This window comes from Saimiri boliviensis, chromosome 4 (assembly GCF_048565385.1).
Source record: "Saimiri boliviensis isolate mSaiBol1 chromosome 4, mSaiBol1.pri, whole genome shotgun sequence".
Lineage (NCBI taxonomy): Eukaryota > Metazoa > Chordata > Mammalia > Primates > Cebidae > Saimiri > Saimiri boliviensis.
Genome location: NC_133452.1, coordinates 59239007 through 59261554, shown reverse-complemented (window position 1 = coordinate 59261554; position 22548 = coordinate 59239007). Strand labels below are relative to the sequence as shown.

General features: G+C 42.5%; 1 protein-coding gene across 3 annotated transcripts in view; it reads right to left on the bottom strand.

The window, feature by feature from the left end:
* Positions 1-22548, bottom strand: part of METTL24 (methyltransferase like 24) — a 129394-nt gene that overhangs the window by 70460 nt on the left and 36386 nt on the right. Inside the window, exons 2-3 of one of the 3 annotated variants that reach the window (XM_039467692.2) lie at positions 15485-15583; positions 8037-8176 (exon numbers count right to left, since the gene is read on the bottom strand). In XM_039467692.2, coding sequence (XP_039323626.1) covers positions 8037-8176; positions 15485-15583 — 239 coding nt within the window. Of the gene's footprint in view, positions 1-8036; positions 8177-15369; positions 15584-22548 lie in introns of those variants that run through there. The other 2 variants (XM_039467693.2, XM_039467694.2) reach the window with 2 other exon arrangements.

Sequence of the window (22548 nt, the reverse complement as noted above, 5' to 3'; positions counted from 1 at the left end):
ATCTGATCTTTGACAAAACAGACAAAAACAAGCAATGGGGAAAGGATTCCCTGTTTAATAAATGGTGTTGAGAAAACTGGCTAGCCATATGCAGGAAGCTGAAACCCTTTCCTTACACCTTATACAAATATTAACTCCAGATGGATTAAAGAGTTAAACATAAGAACTAACACCATAAAAACTGTAGAAGAAAACCTAGGCCATTCAGGACATAGGCACAAGCAAGGACTTCATGACTAAAACACTAAAAGCAATGGCAACAAAAGCCAAAATAGACAAATGGGACCTAATTAAACTTAAGAGCTTCTGCACAGCAAAAGAAACAATCATTAGAGTAAACCAGCAAACAACAGAATGGCAAAAAATTTTTTGCAATCTACCCATCAGACAAAGGGCTAATATAAAGAATCTACAAAGAACTAAAGCAGATTTACAGGAAAAACAAACAAACAAACAAACTCACTCAACAGTGGGCGAAGAATATGAACAGACACTTTTCAAAAGAAGACAAATATGCAGCCAACAAACATGAAAAAATGCTCATCACTCATCATTAGAGAAATGCAAATCAAAACTACACTGAGATACCATCTCACACCAATTAGAAAGGCAATCATTAAAAAATCTGGAGACAACAGATGCTGGAGAGAATGTGGAGAAAAACGAACACTTTTACACAGTTGGTGGGAGTGTAAATTAGTTCAACCATTGTGGAAGACAGTGGCAATTCCTTAACGAACTAGAAACAGAAATTCCATTTGACCCAGCAATCCCATTACGAAGTACATACCCAAAGGATTATAAATTGTTCTATCATAAAGACACATGCACATGTATGTTCACTGCAGCACTGTCTACGATAGCAAAGACCTGGAACCAACCCAAAATGCCCATCAGTGATAGACTAGACAAAAAAAAAAAAAAAAAAAAAAAAAAAGGTACGTATATCCCATGGAATACTATGCAGCCATAAAAAATGATGAATTCATGTCCTTTGTAGAGACGTGGATGAACCTAGTAGAAACCATCATTCTCAGCAAACTGACACAAGAACAGAAAACCAAACACTGCATGTTTTCACTCATAGGCAGGTGATGAACAATGAGAACACTTGGGCACAGTGAAGAGAGCCACTCACAGGGCTAGGTGGGGAGGTGGAGGGACGGGGAAGTGGGGGACAGTGGGGAGGGGGATGGGAAGGAGGGGGAGAGATAACACCAGGAAAAATGCCTGATGTAGGCAACGGTTGGGGGGGGGTGGTGAGAGCAAACCACCATTGCATGTATGTACCTATGCAACAATCCTGCAGGATGCAGGATGTGCACATGTACCCTAGAGCCCAAATAGAATCCAAAAAAAAAAAAAAAAAAAAAAAAAACCACTGTACAGGAATGTTCATAGTAACGTTATTCATAAAAACCAAGAAGCAGAAACAACTCAAATGTCTATCAACCGATGAATGAATAAATAAAATGTGATATCACCATACCAAAATTCATACAATAGATTATTCAGCCACAGAAAGGAATGAAGTACTGATACATGCTGCAATGTGGCTGAACTTTGAAAATGTTATGCCAAGTGAAAGAAGCCACTCACAAAACACCACACATATTGTGTGCTTCTATTTATGTGAAATGTCCAGAATGGGGGAATCTACACAGACAGAAAGTAGAATAGTGATTGGCTAAGGATGGGGGCCTGGGGATGGAGGGAAGAGGGTTGGAGGGAAATTGAGAGTGACTGCGACTAGGTACAGAAGCTTCTTTTTAGGGGTAATGAAAATGTTCTAAAATTGAATGTAGTGACTAAAAGACCATAGACTTGTATATTTTAAGAGGATGAATTGTGTGGCATGTGAAACATATCTTAACAAGCATTTTTTAAAAGGTTAAAAAATAATAATAAAATGAACTCAGAGCAAAGACAAGGAAAGTTTTTAACCCTTCCATTGAAGGCAAGAGTTAGAAGAGGTAAGACAATTAGTGTTTTCCCTAGGAGTTTCAGTCCTCCACTCTTCATCCCAACAGGAACCACAGAATCTGGCCAAATAACGATCTAGATCTGCAAGCTGCCAACTATTAGAGGGGGAGAAATAGGCTTTCTAAAGCATAAATGACACACTAGTGGGTAAAAACACTTTATTATTGCTAATTTTTACTAAATAACCTTGCATGAAATGTCACATTTTATCTAAAATATGTTCTCAACAGGGGAAATGTATTGGTTTTCATGCTGCTGATAAAGACATACCCAAGACTGGGAAATTTACAAAAGAAAGAGGTTTAATTGGACTCACAGTTACACATGACTGGGGAGGCCTCAGAATCATGGCAGAAGGCAAGGAGGAACAAGTCACATCTTACATGGATGGCAGCAGGCGAAAAGAGGTTGGTTAGGGAGACTCCTGTTTTTAAAACCATCAGATCTTGTGAGACTTATTCACTATCACGAGAACAGAATGGGAAAGACTTGTCCCCATGATTCAATGATCTCCCACCAGGTCCCTCTCACAACATGTGGGAATTATGGGAGCTACAAAATGAGATTTGGGTGGGGACACAGCCAAACCGTGTCAGATAATATCATCCCCAAAGGAGTAAAATATATTCTTAGGGGAAAAAAAAAAAAAAAAACAACCCTTTCCTCTTTTTATGTATAAAGCACAGATATGCACATATTACCTAAACAGATACACAGTATATCTATGGTTTTAAATTTTAATGGAGAGGGTAACTAGGGGGAAAATACCCAAAAAGGGAGCTTGAGGTCCATGGTTTTCTGATTCTTTATTCACATACACTAGACAAACCCTCTTCCTGCTGTGTGAAACTATTATCAGATGAAAATATTTGGCTCTTTCATTCTTCTGGAAATGCTCATGATAACCAAAGGTCCCAGATTCTCTGTATAAAACATGGGCTCTTGCTATCTAACCATGTGTCACTTATGAAATCATCTACTATCTTCGAATGAGAATTTATGTCTTGAAACTAAAAGGCACAACCTACTACAGAACTAAAAAAGAGACCAAAAATACGTACCTATGTATCAGCCCTTTTCAAATCTTTCCTCTCATGCCCACTCCTACCCCCAAATACAATCTTTGACATAAAAAGGAGAAAAGGTGACTTTCCCCCTTTGCTTTATCTACCACTCTCAACCTCACACTCCCTCCACCCAGACCATCACCCCTCCCTGCTCCAGACAAGAAAAGACTTGCAGGCCACGCCCTGTCTGAAGTCATTATGCAGACGATACTATCTTCTGAACCCACAGCCTCTCCTTTTTCCTCTTCTCTATCCCTTTCTCCATAATATACACCTTTCTTTTCAGTGCCTTCCCCTATCTTAATTGGTCTAGTCTACCTCATTTCAAAACTGAAAAGGCTCTGATTTTCATTTTCAACTGAACATGATACAGAGTGTACTCTCACAGACAAATGCCTTTTCCATTAATTGTGGAATAAAAACCTTTGACTCCTAGTAAATAAACTTCAGCCATCAGAGAGAAGATGGAGGTGACACCCGCTGCAGTTCTTGGGGGTGGAGGAAAGGAGATGAGACAGATCAAAAAGTGGGGCCATCAGCCTCTGCCTTCTGACTCCTGTGTCCTTAAAGCCCTCCTTTCCCTACTGCCGGGAAGTTATTCCCAGCTGCAGCTGCATCCATTGTCTTTGGTTTGCCTGGGAATTACCGGGTATAGCAGTGGCACCTTCTCGTTGCTGCTGCAGCCCTGCGACTGGGAGCATGTACTGCCTGAATGCAGGGCCCACACAATTCACTTACCACCTGCCCTCCCCGCCTATCTCAAAACTGTTCCGACACTCCCTGGTGCTAGGAACCCGGGGCCACCTTCCCTGTTCTCACTCCTCATTTCAGGACCACCGATTCTGGTCTGGGTCTCTCTCTTCTCTAGGTATCAATTGAGGTGGTGTCAGCCAGCTATCTACTTGTGCCCCAGGCAAGCAATTCACCTGAACAGGGTCATATTTGTCTGGGTCATGGAGCCTTAGTAAGTGCAATCAACATAATTACCCACAACCCAAAGTACCTTTTTTTAGGCAGCAGAAATATTTTCTTTAGTTTCAGTTTTTAATTAAGTGCTTTCATGTTTTTAGTCAAATATTGGCCCTCGTAATCTATTCATTTCTTTTCCCAGTGGAATTCAGATGCCCTTTATAAAGTTGATTTTCTTTCCCTTTCTTTTTTTTTTTTTTGACAGGGCAAGAGACGGAGTCTTGCCCTGTCACCCAGCCTGGAGTGCAGTGGTGCAATCTTGGCTCACTGCAACCTCTGCCTCCCAGGTTCAAGTGATTCTCCAGCCTCAGCCTCCTGAGTAGGTGGGACCAGAGGCGTGCACCACCACTCCCAGCTAATTTTTGTATTTTTAGTAGAGACAGGGTTTCACCATGTTAGCCAGGCTGGTTTCAAACTCCTAACCTCAAGTGATCTGCCAGCCTCAGCCTCAAAAAGTGCTGCAATTACAGGCATGAGACACTGTGCCCAGCCCTAAAGTTGATTTTTAATAGTAAACATTTAAGTGAAAATAAGAAACTTCTTTTGAGAAATGTCTACTCGTTTCCTTTGCCCACTTTTTCATGAAATTATTTGATTGTTTGTTTGTTTTGCTACTGAGTTGTTTGAGTTCCATGTATACTCTGGATGTTAGTCACTTGATGGATAAATAGTTTGCAAATATTTTCTCCCATTTAACAGGTTGTCTTTTCACTCTGTTGACTCTTTCTTTTGTGTGCAGGATCTTTTTGGTTTAATACAGTCCCATTTGTCTGTATTTCTTTTGAACAAATATATAAAAAACTGCTCAGCCTCCGTAATCATCAGGAATATGTACATCAAAAACAAATGAGATATTATCTTATCTCAGTTAGAATGGCTACTATTAAAACAACAAAAAATAACAGACACTGGCAAGGATTTGGAGAAAAGGAAACTTTTACACACTGATTATGGGAATGTAAATTAGTATAGCCATTATGGAAAGCAGTATGGAAATTTCTCAAAAGACTAAAAATAGGACTACCATACAATCCAGCAATCCCGCTTCTGAGTATGTATCCAAAGGAAAGGAAAGCAGTATATCAAAGGGATGCCTGCACCCCCATGTTAATTGCAGCACCATTCACAATAACGAAGATATGGAGTCAAGCTAAGTGTCCATTAGTGATAAACGAATAAAGAAAATGTGGCGTATATACACAACGGAATACTATTTGGCCACAAAAAAGAATAAAATCCTGTCATTTGCAGCATGTTTGGAACTGGAGGTCAGTATGTGAAATGAAACAAGTCAGACACAGAAAGACAAACACTGGATCTTCTCACTCATACACTGGAGCTAAAAAGTTGATCTCTTGGAGGTAAGAGAGTAGAATGATGGTTATCAGAGGCTGGGAAGGGTGTTTAGAGGGAAGTGAAAAGAGGTTGTTTAACGGGTACAAACATACAGTTAGATAAAAGTGTTATCGGTGCAGGGGTGTCCAGGTTCTTGGTGCCTTTAACGAAGAATTGGACAAAACGCACAAACAAAGCAAGGAAGGAATGAAGCAACAAAAGCAGAAATTACTTGAAAATGAAAGTACACTCCACAGTGTGGGAGCAGGCCTGAGCACAGGGGCTCAAGGGCCCCGTGACAGAATTTTGGGGCTTTTAAATATCCTCTAGAGGTTTCCATTGGTTACCTGGTGTACACCCTATGTAAATGAAGAGGAATGAAGTAAAGTTACGAAGTCATTTACTTGGTGTATGCCCTAGGGAGAGGATATTTCCTGTCACAGGTGAACTGTGAATTGGCCTTATATTCCCTGCCTCCAGACCCTATTTTCCTGTCGTGGAAGGAATAAGTTCTAATATTCAAAAGTAGAGTAGGGCGACTAGTTAACAACCATAAATTTTGTATTTCAGAATAGCTAGAAGAGAGGACTAGAAATGCTCCCAATACAGAAATGATCAATGCTTTAGATGATGGATACTCTAAATGCCCTGACTTGATTACTACTCATGCAACAAAATGTCACATGTACCCCATAAATGTGTACAAATATATGCCAATAAAAATATTTTAAAATAGGAGACTACCTTTTTACATGTAATAATCTGAACTCTTACTGCAGAACTACCTTATCCAACAGCTTTGAAGTATAAGGAAAGCAAAAAGGAATTTAGAAACTTTCCCCCAAAACACCTCTCTAAGTTTTATTTTACTCAGTTATAACCTTTAAATGAAATTATCACAGGGCGTAAAACATTCAGCAAAATATAGAGGCAATTTGGAGCAAGAAAATAGGACCAGCTTGCATGTGGTACTATGCAATTTTTTAATGACCCACTTTCAGACATTTTTAATGTTGACATAAAATAAATTCTGCTGTCACAACTTCCCATCCTTCCTCCAATCTTGAAGCATAGCTGGTGGGCTTCCAGAAAGAGAGCTCTGTTCTAATCAATTAGCTGAGCATCTCTTCTTCGAATCCACACCCTCCACACTTTAATCACAGCATAACTAGCTTCCCTCCCTGGCCTCTCCTCTCCAGCCATCTTCTACACAGCAAATATGTATCGTGTGCCTAGTATGTGCCAAGCTCCACCAACATACACCATTGCTCTTCATTTAACCCATAGGAGAACCCTATCTTTAAACTCTTATTTTGTTTTTTAAAAAATGAAATCCACAATGACTGGTAATTCGTGTTTGTTATCGTTTGACAGTGATAATCATCCTTTTGACCTTGACATCCCACATCACCCAGATGTCTATCCCTAACCCTGACCACCTAGGATTCTGGCTGGTGATTGTTGTACCTGGGCCTGAATGTAGACTCTAGAGTTGATGAAACCTACAGGTAAGGAGAAAGCATGTGACATGGAAACGATCAATATCATATCAGGGTCCCCAGCGCTGTTTGTAAAAGACTTCAGTAGTCTAGCCTGAGGATCTACATTGCCCTTACAAAGAGTTCCAAACAAAAATAATTTCCTCCTGTCTTTTTTTTTTTTTTTTTTGAGTCATATATCATTTGTAAGTTCAGAACTGTTTTTATATAAGTACTGGTATATTTTGGCAAAACAGTCCCATTACTTTGTAGTCATCCTTTCACAAAAAAGCTCTCTTAATCTACTTGTACATCTAGGTCATTTTCAACCTGAATAACTGGATATCATTTTTTCTCAGTTTTGACAACATGACATGGTTTTTTATAAGAGTTCCCTTTTAGTCCTTTTTTTAAAAATTTAACTAGATGTAGATTTATCATTGGTATAAAACATACAAATCTAACAATGGCCATTGTTTGTTTTCAGTTATACATCATAACTGTGCATAAAATTTCTAACATACGGCCAGGTGCAGTGGCTCACACCTGTAATCCTAGCACGTTGGGAGGCCAAGGCAGGTGGCTTGCTTGAGCTCAGGTATTCAAGATCAACCTGGGCAACATGGCAAAACCCTGTCTCTACCAGAAATACAAAAAATTAGCCAGGTGTGGTGGTGCGTGCCTGTGGTCCCAGCTACTCATGAGGCTGCTGGTGGGAGGATCACTTAATCCTGGGAGGCAAGGGTTGCAGTGAGCCGTGATCCTGCCACTGCACTCCAGCCTGGGCAACAGAGTGAGATCCTCTCTCAAGAAAAGAAAAAAAATCTAACATACTCTTTTTTTTTTTTTTTTTTTTTTTTTTTTTGGCTGCACTCAGTAATATTCTTCTCTCTCTTAATACTAAGGATGCTCTTATTCTAACTGGACATCACTGGTTTCACCAAGAGGATCATCTGTAAGCTGAGAACGGGGGCTGCCAACTTGCTACCAGCAGAATGAGAGGGAAAGTGCCTCTGGCCAAGGAGACCTCAGTGATCTGTGCGTGCCTCCATTTACACAACAGACGGATCAGCCTGAAATGATGACGGGGCAAAGAATGGCACCTGTTATACACTACACCCATTTCTAACTCCGTGTTGCTGAAAAGGCCTGGGCTGCCTGAAGGAGTGTTTGTGTTTTCTTCTGCTGTAAAAAATGTACTCACCCTAAGGAGTAGAGGCGGCACTGCTTGTTGCGGATTTGATGAGCTAAATTGAACCTGTCGTCAAGACACACTGACCAGGGCTTGTGTGTAGGACTAGAGTCAGTAGCCAGGCTGTCTGTATTCATGTGATTGCATGCAATCTGTAAAGATTGGAAATCAATGTGAATAATTTGAAATGTTGGATGATAAATAGCAGGTAGGGACTTATTGCTTCCCCATCCCTGAAAACCATAATAGGAAAGTTATATCCTTCACCACTGCTAACTACTGTCCTCCCCAGGGAACCACAAGACTGCTATAAAGTGTTTGGAGGAATTTCAATTACCAAATAACAAGTAATCTCATGGAGACTATATGCAGGTTTGGAGGGAAGTTAAGAGCTGCTGTGGCCATGTGCAGGTGTACAGGAGAGAACAAATCAGGAACAAAAGGTGGGAGGCGGGGGGGTGGGGGGGGGTGTCAGGAAGGCTTTGTAGAGGGGTGCTAGTCCTGGAGGAGGAACTGAGAGGCTCAGACCAAGAAGGGCATTCCAGATACAGAGAATTGTGCTCACCATGCATCCAGACACAGAGAACAGTGCTCATCATACATAGAGGTTTTGTTACCCAGAGTCCCTGCTATAAGGTGTGGGGCACAATCATAGGCATAGATCTCAGAAGCATACTCCCAAGATGAGCTATCCCTTATTTCAGGCAGATAAGGTGGGGCCACTAAGGTCCCGAAAGGTGGCAGGTGTCACCCAGGGCAAACAGCTGATCACGGGTCAAGTGAAATGAATCGGCAGTCCCTGCTGATAAGGCAGTGTTCTTTGTGATACACTGCTCTAATGAACTTCCTCCTGGGGAAGAAGGGCAAGAGCCCCAGGCAGGAGGCTCTTCCTGAGCTAACAGAAGCACTTTTCTTAACTCATCCATCAAAACTAGATAAGAAAACCGAAGGGAATGTGTGTGTAAGTCAAACAGAAGCAAGTCTCTAATTTCAACTGCACACAAAGCAAATATACTTCATAAGGGATTCTGACTTGCGTTTCAGGCTGGTACATTTTGCACAGCTGAGGCAGGCTGTTGAAACCAAAGAAAATAAGGAAAATAAGTTCTGTGGCCAAGATATTTACCTTACTGAGCAACAGTATTTTCCCCCAATCCCTTAAAACTCTCAGTCATCATGATGCTCCATGAATACAGCAGCTTTTGCTATCACAGCATAGACCACAGACTGCTCCAGATGCAAAGAATGTTTTGAGAATCACTGCTTTCATGCATTGGAAAACATTAACAGCAAGCAATTTTCTTCTTAAGAAGACACCCATAACCCCAACAGAGGCCGAGGCAGGGGGATTGCTTGAGCCCAGGAGCTCGATATCAGTCTGAGCAACATGGCAAAACTTCATCTTTACAAAAAATACAAACACTAGCCAAGCATGGTGCCATGTGCCTATAGTCCCAGCTACTCAGGGGGGTTGATTGATTGAGGTCAGGAGGTTGAGGCTGCAGTGAGTCATGATTGTGCCTCTGCATTCCAGCCTGGGCAGCAGAGCAAGACCAGACCCTGTCTCAAAAAATAAATAAATAAATAAAAAGAAAAAAAGAAAAGAAGATATTCTAAGTTTGTCCAATCCTTTTACTGATTTTCCAAAACTTTAATCTAAGAAGATCATATTAGGTGGAGCCTATTTGACCAATACAGCATCAGCATTCCTCTTGTTATCACCTACAGCTGGCCTGGCAATACCATCCTGCACTATTTATCAGTGAATGTGAGTCTTCTGCTAGGATATTTCCTTTTTTTCAGAGGAAAGCTGAAAAAGTGAAACCCCTATGTATCTTTTCCTCGAATCCAGTATTTTTCTACTTCTCTATCTTCAACCACTGTTTAACGGAAAAAATAATCAGAGAAAATGGAATTGAATCTTTTCTCAAGCAACAGCTACAGAATACATTTATTAACTGGGTGCATCAACACGTTAATTTGATAATTTATCTCCTACTATTCTCCCACAGATAAATGGAAATTATGTCTCTGCCTGCCCACCTCCTATTCCCCACCCACTCGCCTAAGGGAAGAAAAGTTGCTAATCTAGTTAGTCAGAGCTCAATGTGTTCATTGGACCCTGTTCTGCTAGTGGGCAGATTACTGTGCCTTAAACATGGGCAGCTTCCTGAGCCCCACCTCGAGTGGGAAGCTAGTTAGACCAGGGCAGTTCTGTGTGCCCCCAAAGAATGCCTGGACCTTATAAGCCTGAGCTGTCTGCTTCGGGGAAGCCTCCTGGGATATTTTTATTAAAGTGGTATGATGATTCCCACTTGCTATTGTTCTTTGTGTACACGTCCCCGAAGACCTCCATAATGACAGATCAAGATATGATGTGTTGCAGGTCCTTGCTCATCATTCCTTCCTAATGCCATCAAAACCTAGCTCTAGCCTTTCCCACAGTATTTCTCAAGGCGTGGTCCACCTACATCAGACTCACCTGGGAGGTACTTAAAATGCAGATTCCTGGGCCTCCTTCCAGATCTACAAACGCAGAATCTCTCAGGTTGATACCTGAGAACATGCATTTTAATAAGCTCCCCTGGGTGATTTTTAGGCAGATGGCCTTTTGAGTTTACTGGAGGCCTTTTGTAAAGCCCCAGTGAAATTTTCCAGCCTAGTCACATCTCTGCCTTAGCAAATTAAAAAAGGCTACACTTGGACCAGAGCTTCTTTCTTTTCTTTTTTTTTTTTTTTTTTGAGATGGAGTTTCGCTCTTGTTACCCAGGCTGGAGTGCAATGGCGCGATCTCGGCTCACCGCAACCTCCGCCTCCTGGGTTCAGGCAATTCTCCTGCCTCAGCCTCCTGAGTAGCTGGGATTACAGGCACACCCCACCATGCCCAGCTAATTTTTTGTAGTTTTAGTAGAGACGGGGTTTCACCATGTTGACCAGGATGGTCTCGATCTCTTGACCTCGTGATCCACCCGCCTCGGCCTCCCAAAGTGCTGGGATTACAGGCTTGAGCCACCGCGCCTGGCGGACCAGAGCTTTAAACTGAAAACAGCGGCCCCTCTGACATCCACCCCTAACAATGGGCTGAGGGGTTGGCGCTGACAATTATCCAGAGGCCTCTGAGAGTCAGGTAGGCATTGAAGATGGGGAGTCAGGACTTTCAGATCCAGCTGTAACTCCTTTGCTAAAGTCAGGAATTAGGGTTTTACTTTATTAAAGATGACACTTTGTCTACTTTAAGCATTTCTTCTTACTCTACAGATTTCATCTTGGAGAGATATATCCCTATTAAAGAGACATTCTTTCTCATTCACTCCCTCTGATAACATCCCCTCTTCCTTCCTTAGCTCAGAAAAAAAAATAAATAAGTAAAAATAAAACACAAGAATTATTTGATTTTAACCATTTGTTAACCATCTCATTGATAAACATTAGCTTTGTAAACAACTGAAAGTCCTCCATAAACTTCTGCTCCTAAAAATTAATTAACTATTGATTTTTCAAACTTTCTAGTTAAGACTTATGGCCAGGGCTTCAATAAACTCTCTTATAAGCAAAATAAGCGAGGGCAGTAACTTCTAGCTAAGTTCCAACTCAACGAATTATGTTCTCTGTCTCTCTAATTCCCCTTATAATTTTAGCCAAATAAAGCAAATTAGGCCTAGACAAAGGAAAACAGACTCCAGGAAAAAAATATTTTCTGAAATGTTTTTTAGTTATTTAACTTAAAGGGATCTAATTTATTTTCATTTCATTTTGGATCCCAAAAGCTTGAATGGCATTTCTGCCAACCCATAAGTAGAATCTGGCAAAGGGAGCCCTGAAAATTTTGGAACTTAAGAATCACTTCAACGATCTTCGGCATGTTTACAGAATAATCAACTCTATGCTGTATGTTTATACAGTACCATTATTTTTGAAAGGCTCAAGGGCAGAATTGTATGTTTATTGTTTTTATCCTGGTGTGTGTGTGGAGCAGGAAATACAACACATACTATTGTTGTAAAGTTGTAGTCCAAATATCCAGAGCATGGGTTCTTATTCTTAGGTTATTCTTACAAATTGACAGATGGGTAGATAACTAGGTAGAGAGACAGGTATGGATGGATAGATGGATAGAAACATAGATAGATAGATGATAGATAGATAGATAGATAGATAGATAGATAGATAGATAGATAAACAGGGTTTAAAACATATTTTCTTTTTTAAAACAGCCACTGTTGCTTAGATTAATTTTATACTGCAAGGCATGCTTCCTGGAGGCATATGGTTTGGGGGTTGCCATAAAAAGCTGAATCTGGAGACTTCCCTTAGAACAGAGCACTGTATTTATGATTTAACTATTTGTTAGCAGCAGATCGTGTACCATGGACTGCAGAACTCTGCCTTGTATCATGGTCTTTCACACTAAAATAATAATAATAGCAAATACTTAATTAAACTGAGCTTGATGTTCTGCATACTCTACCCAAGCGCCATATCCTCTGGATTTTCATTTAAAAATGCATGGCCCTAACCATGCCTCCAGGACCACAACGAACAAGTCAAGGGGTGCCACACCCATGCTATCTCATGCCATGCTGTCCTATACCCTAAGCCTCTGCTCCCAAGATCCTCTAGCCTAGGAAACTTTCCCCATCCATCTGTCTGCCCCCTGTTAGAGAACACCCAACTCTCTTGCACCCTAGCTATTTACCAGTATGGAGGGGTGTTTTATTGAGGCTTAATATCCCAGGGCCCAGCACAACGCCAGCCACAAAGCAGGTGTTCGACAAATTCCTTCTGAATTGAGAAATGCATATGTCAACGATGCACATATTAGACGCTGGCCTTGCTGTACAAGCTTCAGCACAGATTTGGGGGAAGTATATTTCTTAATGTTAAAAAGCAGCATAAGAGGATGGGGGTGGAATTTGCATTAGTACTTTCAGAGCTTTTATTTTTTTCCTTGCCCATTATGACTCACTTCTGCTAACTGGAAGTTTTAGGTAAGAGTGACTCTGATATTGTGCTGGTTTTGCAGGCTTTCATCGTCAAGATGAGTTCTAAATGAGGCATAAACCACAAAAGCCACCATAAAGCTTTGCATTACATACAGAAGGGGAGGGAGCATTGGTTAGTAAAGGATTCTGATTAAGAAACATTTAATGTCATCTCTGGTGACTCCCACCTGCTGGCCTTCCAGTAACCCAGAAGTACATCAAAGCACAGAACCTTACCTGGCTAAAATGGCCCCCCATTAAAAACCACTATGAGGTCCAGAACTTTACATCATTCTTTTTAGAGGACAACAAAAATCCTTCTAGTGAGCTTCAACAACAAATTCTCTTTTATTGCTCATCAAGCTAAATAACAATTATACATCCAGTTATCTACCTTCACAACCAGTTGGTTAGATCCTTAAGGGCAGAGACTGTATCCTCAGGGCCCAGAACAGTTCCTGGCACCTTGTAGGCACTCAAAAATACTTGGTTAATAACCATTCTATGCTACTCTATGCACACTACAAGCTCACAGAACTGGGAGGGATCGTAGAAATAATTTTGATACCATCTCTTCCATTTTAGGAACAGAACAAGGAGAGCCAGAGAAGCAAAGTAAAGCACCCAGGTTTACAAGATTGGACTACAGAGGATGCTTTAAAAAAAAAATTTTTTTTTTCAGCCAGGCACAGTGGCTCACACCTGTAATCCCAGCACTTTGGGAGGCCAAGGCGGGTGGATCACCTAAGATCAGGAGTTCAGGACCAGTTGGCCAACATGGCAAAGGCTGTCTCTACTAAAAGTACAAAAATTAGTGGGGCATGGTGGCGGGTTCCTGTAATCCCAGCTACTTGGGAGACTGAGACAGGAGAACCGCTTGAACCTGGGAGGCAGAGGTTGCAGTGAGCTGAGATAGTGCCACTGAACTCCAGCCTGGGTGACAGAGGGAGACTCTGTCTCAAAAAATAAAAAAAAAAAAGAATTTTTCTCCTCTCAGTCCATAATTTCTGGGAAAGATCCAAGAGGGATCTAAACATGACCATTTCATGCCTCAATAACTTCTAAGCAAACATGCCTTTTATAAGTTATGGAACATTAATATAAAATATATACAGAACTGGAACCTGGTGGCTGGCACTACGTAAATTTATTTTGGTGGGTGAAGCCCATAGTTCTCAAATACAATTCATAAAATTAACACCTCTTATTTTCTTCTGGAGCCTTTAAGGGCTTTTGAAAATCACAGTTAAGAGGTCCAGATTCTTATCCTTTATGTAAAATTGGTCTACAAAATTAAAATTTCAGTATTTTAATTAAGTCTGCCTAAGTCCGTCAAATTAATTTGCAGCAGCAAAATAAGATAAAATGAGAAGCACAGGGACTAATTTATTATCCCATCACTCATGATTAATTCAACAAGCTTTTAGGTCCATGTTTGAGTGACAAATATTAAAATCCCTATGATTGTCTGAGTGCATTATATGAGAAATGGGACTTTCTTCCTAAACTAACCTCCTAAAGATCTAGAAATATATTCTCTCCCACAGAGGAAAAGTGGGCTTTGCTGCCAGTGAGGCTGGGGAGGAGAAGAGGGATGCCAAGTGTGGGCTTGAGGGAGATTTTTAAAATCCAGGATCCCTCGTACAGCACCAGCTCCACTGTGCAGCTTCCTGAGCCAGCCCATGTGCAGCTCACAGGCCGTCTGAGCTCCTAATTTGCTAGCACCTCTCAGTTCAGGGCTAAATTTCCCTTGGGCCTTGATTTCCTTTTCTGTCTCTCTTTCCCCCTGGGATCAGGCAACTTGAGAATGGAACCTCCTGATTAACATGTCAAAAGCCATAGACTCTCCTTAATGGACAGTTTCTTTGCCTGCTCGGGGCACTGGCTCAGCCTTGAGGTGGGCAGGAGCTGCCACAATGTGTTAAGTCACTAATAAAGGCCTGTGCTCAGTAATGATTTAAAGTGCTCTGAGGATAGAGAGCCTTTGGATTCATTAACTCCTCAGCACACTGCCTGCAAAGCCTCCTCTGCTCTCTTGCCTAGCACGTCCCTGGCTGCCAAGCATCTGTGGCAGAAGAGTGGAAAGGCAAGTTCCTCCAAATACAAAATGGTGCTTGAACTTCTAGATGATGGTTTTATTTTGTGACATACTCGACTGCCTACTCACGGGGACCAATCTGTCATTTCAAATGGTTTCCAAAGCAATTTTCTAAAGTGGATCTTTAAAACACTTTGGGATGAATCATTTAAACATTTCAGGTTGGTAACACTCTTGGAAGTAGGAACATGCCCTGGCAAATGGAAAGCATCTTATCTGCCTCCAAGTGAGTGGATGAGTGTAAGCAACACGCCTCTGAACACACCTCCCCGTCAAGTCCTTATCAGGAGTCGCTGAGAACCTCCCCACCTCCTTCTTTCCAAAGGGGCAATCAGGATCTTTTACATTCTTCTCTAACTGGTTTGAGCCTGAAACACAACCTGGGTGGTGCTGATATATCTCAGGAACCTCCAGGCTTCTTCATCCAGGGACTGAGCAGGGCCTGCCCAAGGCTGGAGATCTATATGCCACCGGGGACCCTGCAAGAAACAGAAAACACAGGTTGTGTGTAAGGAAGGAGAAGCTGGGCGGGAGGAGAAGGACACAGTATCAGAGAGGGTGTGAGGCTGCTTTAGCTGTCAGCAAAACACACACATGTGTGTGTTTTGTGGGCACAGGCAGCAGGGGGCTCTTTGGGAGCTGCTGTCATTAAGGCCACATCACTCACAGGGAGACAAACGAGGCCTGAGGCAACCCAGCTCCCAGGTTAAGCAGGACAGTACAAAGGCCCCGGATGGTCTGACTATGCATTTATGATCAAAGGCAAACTTCACTTGACCCCACTGGGCTCTCCCTTAACTGCAGCTTATTTTACATGAGGCCGTGCTCCACTGGGAAGAAAAACTCCCTATCAACGACAGTTTCCCAAAACTTAGAGCTTCAGGAATATGTGCCTCCCTAAGCAAAGCACCATAATGCTGGGGACTCCTCTTTGTGGGAAAGAAATGCTCTGGGCATTTGCTTATCTTCCTCAATGCAAGGAGATGGGGCCACACTTCTTGACTGCCGGAACCCTGCAGATGCAAAGTGAGGACCCATGAGCTGTCATCACCAGGGCTGGGGAGGGTGGCTTTCTAGCACTTTGGGATGAAAGTGTTAGAAACACTGCTAACCACCACCTGTTAGCAGAGATTATGGGCGTTCTCATAAGCAGAGTGGTTAAGGATGACCCGCTCAGCGCCCTTTTGCAGTAAGGATCAGTGGATGAAGGGCTGGGGAATGCAGTGGTCTGGAGGAAGCAAAAATGGGAGCCCCTTCAGTGAGAAGCGGGCAGTAGTCAGGAAATCCTTATTAGAGCTCAGAACTCCCTACCCACAGTTGTTACCACTGGGAGACCTCCAGGAGGTTTGCTGCAATTCCCGGGGCGGGGAGGGCTTTCGCAGGTTGGGGAAGCGAGAGCTCCGGTAGCTGATGGGCTCAATGTCTAGCACCAGGAAAGGCTTTGGGTGTCCTAGCACAGGGTTCCTGCAGTGTGGTGAGAATGGGCCCCTAAGCCCCTTTTTATGGTGAAGAAGTGGGCAGGGGAGGCTTCTGGGGGAAGATAAAGGGATCATTCACATATACACAGTGTTTTCCAGTCAGGTACTATGGTGGGAACTGTCTGAACCCAAAGAAGGCAACATCTAGACAGGCCAGCCATGAGACACTTTAGTACAAATGCGGCTTGTTGCCCCTAGATGCGGTGGCCTAGGTGACTCGGGGTTACATGGAAAACAAGGAAATAGTGAGGAACAAGGTTAGTCTGTGTGAGGCCAGACCATCTATCTGGGTTTGGGTAAGAGGAATCCACTCTCACGTGAGGGTCTGAGATCAATGCAAGCGCTTTGGCAGTGATGGAGGGTTATTCAGTGTAGGCATCATTAGACACACACCACTGCAGAAACCCTGTAGAGCCCCCAGTCTTATATGCCCACAGCCTGTACTGCCCTTGCAGGGGCTGAGCACCATGCAGTCCCTCTAGATTGAAGGAGCCTTCCCTGGTTTCCACAGGCTGACTTTTTTCAGGAACCCATAGAGCAGGGCCAGCTGCATGGGCATGCAACCTGTGCTGTCTTAGGAGGCCATGCTCAGCTTAATCCTCTGCTGATGCTCTCTTGAAATTCTTAGTAATTTTAATTACTGCTCCTTGTGAACTCATAGGCAGTACGCCTAGAGTTAGTCAAAATTCTTGATAATTTTTGAACAAGAGGTCCTGCATTTCATTTTATACTGGGCCAACAAATCATGTAGCCAGTCTTCCCTGAGGGGCACCTCCTGGAAGAAGAGCCTTTTCTTACAGCTCTTGTTCTGTGCAGGCTGAGCAGGCAGAGACTCGAGTAAGAGAGCAGGAGAACATTAAGTCATACACCTTCCCAGTTAATGCCTCCCACCCCCACCCCCCAATTTCTTTTTTCCTTCCTTGAATTTGATGTTGATTACCATTTGGGCAAACAATATTTACTGAGCCTTAGCCACTCAGGCCCTGGTGAGTACAGATATTTCTAAAGCCCAGGCTCTCCCAAGAGGCACTCATGGTCAGGTGGAGGAGACAGATACATACAAAATAACTTTGATAGGAAAACGCTAAAATATTCAGGAGAGTTGTTCTCTTTAGGAAATTGTTCGATTCTGGAATCATAAATTGCAAACACATTTAAACACAAATGCCTCCAGCCGCGCTTGGTCACATTGAGAGAGTGAGTGCTTCCCAGGTTGCTGCAGCAGCCAACACAGCAACATGATGTCCCAAGAGCACTCAGCGAGGCCTGGGGTTTTAAAACCTCCTACTTCACTGTCATGGACCACTCACAAGGGCCTCCAACATCTGGCCCTGGATGAAAATGATGAAGTTCGCATGGTACGGTTTTCCTCAAAATCAGGAGTTGGCAAACCTTTTCTACAATAGGTCAAATAGCCAATGTTTTAGACTTTGCAGGCCACACAGTTTCTGTTGCAACTCCTCGCCTCCTGTTGTAGCTCAAGAGCAGCCATAGACAGTAAGTAAACAAAGAGTCATGGCTCTCTTCCAATAAAGCTCCATTTACACAAACAGGCAGCAGGCTGAATTGGGTCTGCAAGCTGTAGTTTGCCGACTCCTGCTCCAGCTGATTCTAATTCAGAGATAGGCTGGCCTAGAAAAGGGTGGTTACTGAAATAATGCAAGGGAGACAGACTATGATGTTGTTGGGGCTCAGAACATGATTCCTGAAAGTCTAGTGCGTTGGCATGTTATGTACTTTAAAGTGTTGTAGGACTTTCTCTTTAGTGCAGATAAAATGGACTCCTTGTCATATGGCCGTGAGAGATTGGACTCATAGACACTTTGAAGGGTGAGAAAAATGGAGTTTTTTGAGCAAAAAGCAAAAAAAGGGAAACAGGGACTCTCAGCAAAGCAAAAGTTCTGCTAGCTGGCTTCCTGCCTCACAGACTGAATCCCAGGCTCCTCCCCGCTGCAAACATTGACAACTTCCCGAGGCTCTGCCCCAGCCTCCACTCCTCCCAGTGCGAGGCCAGTCAGTTTCTCCCGGGTTCGATTTATACTTGGCTGTCTCAAAAGGGCATTGGATGGGCCTCAAAGGAAAGTTATCCCTGATCTTGTCTCCTTCCTGCCCCTCATTTCTCTTTCTTCCCCAAAGTGAGTTCTAGAAACCAGAATTCCTCTTCTGCAAGGCAGGTGAGAGAAACTGGAGACGCTCTTCCCCAAAGCAAGCTGTGAAATCTATAAAGATCACTCTCTCCCTTCTCCCCCAATACCTCTGCTCCAGAAGGATCTTGTCCCATACCCAGGATGAAGAAACACTACACAGAGGGACCAAGAAGCAGCTGAACAGACAGTCCTTGCTGGGGTTCCCCCCTCAGTCTACTACTATGAGATCAGACCCTTTTGTCCAATCACACTTCCATGTAGCTTTACATTTTCATGGAAACTAAGCATTAAAAGAGATCATTTTCTCTGCATCGTTGGGTCATTTCTGAAGGCTCCCATGTCATGTAAAACTTTGATTAAATACATTTGTTGTGCTTTTCTCTCATTAACCTGTCTTCTGTTAAAGGAGTGTTGGTTGTGTGCATACCATGAGTGAGGAAAGGTATTACACCGTTCACCCCTATGATGTCTAGATTATAACCAAGGTTGTCATCTGGGTGACTTGGGCAGTCAGTCAGGGTCCCAGCAGGATCCAGTGGGCTCATTCAAACTGGCTAATTTGAGAGAATTTAACAAAAAGACTATTTACAAAGGTGTAGCCAGGGCTTAAAGAAACCAATAAGGAATAAATAATGCAATATCTGTGTCTGATAACACCAGAGAGCGCTTACAAGCCTAAAGGGAACTACATGGAGAAGTCTGCAATAGAGGAATACAGACAATCCTATTACATAGTCCACGCTAACTGTCTGCGCCCCCCCAACAGTCTCCTGCCTCCTATTGGTCAAACTCAAAGTGAGGCTGTGCTAGGTCCCTGCAGGTCAGCCTCCCGGGGTGGAACAGGGTGGAGGTTGGGCCAGCAGGAGCAAATGGAAGGCTTCTTGTTCCAGCATTCTTTGGAAAGAGGCAGTGAGACTTGACCAAGGAGTCATTCATTCATTCAGTGGGCATTTGTGCCACATGCCAGGCTCTGTGTTACAATTTAATATAGGCCACAGCTGTGTAAACCAATGAATGCAATAAAGGTTATAGGGGCTCTGACAGAAATCTCAACAGGACACGCTGGGGGCACAGAAAGTTGCAATGCCTGAGTATTACTCCAAAATAAATGCCTGAAAATACAAAGGCAGAGCATGGGAAGCAGCCTCCACTGCTAGAAGCCCAAAAGCACATCAAAGGTTTTTCCTGCATTATGAAAGAGAAAACCTAAACACAGTAGTAGCATTTAACCTGGGCTAACACGCAAAAGTAACTTCACAGATCAATAATTTCAAATCCATATGGCAAATCAATATGGTGAAACTATAGAATTATATCTTAAGGGTCCGCAAATAGTATTCTTCTTGCAACCTAATATTTTTCATTTCCAACTGAGTGTTGACCACAAAGAAGCTAAGCACAGCAGCTGGAACAGTGAATAATATTAAGTTGAGGAGTCTCAGATGGGGATATAATAGAAACACTGCAAATAGATGCCCTCAGAAGTGCTCTGGCTTAATGCTTTGCTTGAGCTGTTTAAAAAACATTTCACATAAAGCAATGTTCTTATTGGAATCAGTCTGACAGCAGTTTGTGATTATTTCCCCATGGAAACCACTAGCTTTTATCATCTCTTTCAATTATCATTTGTCTTAATTCTCTAGTGTACACATCAACATTTGTCCTTCCCAAATTCCCACAAAGAGAATTCTCTGAGCACCTTAAAACATCAATGGCAGGTTAAATAGAAAAGGATAAAAATCATCTTTCCCTTTTTAAAAGCTTTTTTAAAAAAAAAAATCATTGTGATTTTACTCCAAACAATTCTCTAAATGCCAGGGCACATTAAATGCCTATCATCCACATCTTCAAATATCAAGTGGCCATAACAATGCCATCCCCATTGCTCCCAGGAGGTGGGAACGTGGATTCCCAATCCCGCCTGCCACCTATGCTTCCTTTTCAGACAGGTAAAACAGCAGCCTAAACAGAGGTGGCTGGAAATACCATCATTTTGGATTGGTCTGTTTGTCTGTCCTCAGCAGGCCTGAGTTGAAATATCAAATGGAGCATTACGATGAGTTGCCACAGAGAAGCAGCTTTGCTCCTGAGCTCCTGCAGGAATGGGGACCCCCTCTATTTATAAACCACCAGGGCATTCAGACAGTGGGGACTGCTCCACCTCAGACAAGGATTTCTCAGGGCAGGTGTAGTCCTGATTTCCAAAGTAAGGAAGCAGCCCCCTTTCGGTTTTGCAAAGGCCTTATCTGGCATGGCACCTTGTCCAGAAAATGTGCATTGAAAAGTGAGCAGCCTTCTTCTAATGAGAGGCAAATGTCTTCGTTACTAGGAAAAAAAATCCAGAAGTTTAGATTAAGGACAGCAGAATATTCCATATACAACTAACTCATGTTATTTAGTGACTATTTTGCAGATATCTGAGATTCTACCTCCCGAAGGGTAAAAAGTGATCACCGAGTCATTCGGTGCATAGAGATAATGGATTTAACTCAGAAAGACTGCAACAAGCACAGCCATGAGGCTTTGGGATATTTTTATCATTTGTGATCTCAGCATAAAGTTTTGTTTCTTGAAAAAAAGAAAATGATTCTCTCAAGCCATGAAGCTGAATTCCAAGATTTTACTCCTAAAAGATAATGCCAAAAGGAGACCCACAATCTTTTAAAATACTCCTCTGCCTACCAGCTTACACTTGTACACATAATAGAAATATATTAATTCAAGATCATGAGCCTCAAGCAAAACTGGTAGCATTTTAAAAATTTACACAAAGCCGGGCGCGATGGCTCAAGCCTGTAATCCCAGCACTTTGGGAGGCCGAGGTGGGTGGATCACGAGGTCAAGAGATTGAGACCATCCTGGTCAACATGGTGAAACCCCGTCTCTACTAAAAATACAAAAAAAAAAAAAGTAGCTGGGCATGGTGGCGCGTGCCTGTAATCCCAGCTACTCAGGAGGCTGAGGCAGGAGAATTGCCTGAACCCAGGAGGCGGAGGTTGCGGTGAGCCGAGATCGTGCCATTGCACTCCAGCCTGGGTAACAAGAGCAAAACTCCATCTCAAAAAAAAAAAAAAAAAAAAAAAAAAAAAAAAATTTACACAAAAAAAGCAGGCCTACTCATGACCTAGGAAAGGGAGCTATTCTGTGTTGGACAGAAGGTTTCTTTGTTTTAAAATTTGGAATAAAAGCGTCCTCCTTCACAGACCATACCCTCACACCCATGAATGACCTCAGGCAGCCCATGAAGACATTATCAAAAAATAGTGCCATCATCAGCTTTACAAAGCATGTTTCTACATTTTTTTTTTTTTTTACAAAAAATAAACCTAAAGGATGCTTCTAAGCTTCCATTCCTCTGTGTTTCAAGGCTACAGTCCTTTGGAGGATGAAATTGTATGATGACTGATGTCAATGATCAGTTTCTTTATCATGATGGATAACGGATAGAGTGTTTGGGATATTTTTTATAAAGTTTCAATACTCTCAGATGCATGTTCCCACCCCTAGTAAGCTCCTGAATGGGTTTAAAAGCAGCAGTTTTCTGCTGGGAAAGATGACTAACCTTTGATCCTGTGCATCACAGTTGTGCGTGTGGAAATGAGCAAGGAACTAGGTTTTCAGTCCTCGACTCCAGCTAAACAATCAAGTGAGTGTGTGTTGATGTGTTGATGATGGAGAAGCCTAAGCTTTCTGGGAGAAACAAATCCAAAACAAATAAAATAGATTTATTTAGCAATTTTGCTGCAATTTTGTGCTAATTAAGAGCATCTGTTAGTGGGCAGGAAACAATGACTGAAGGAAATTGTTTATTCCTTTTTA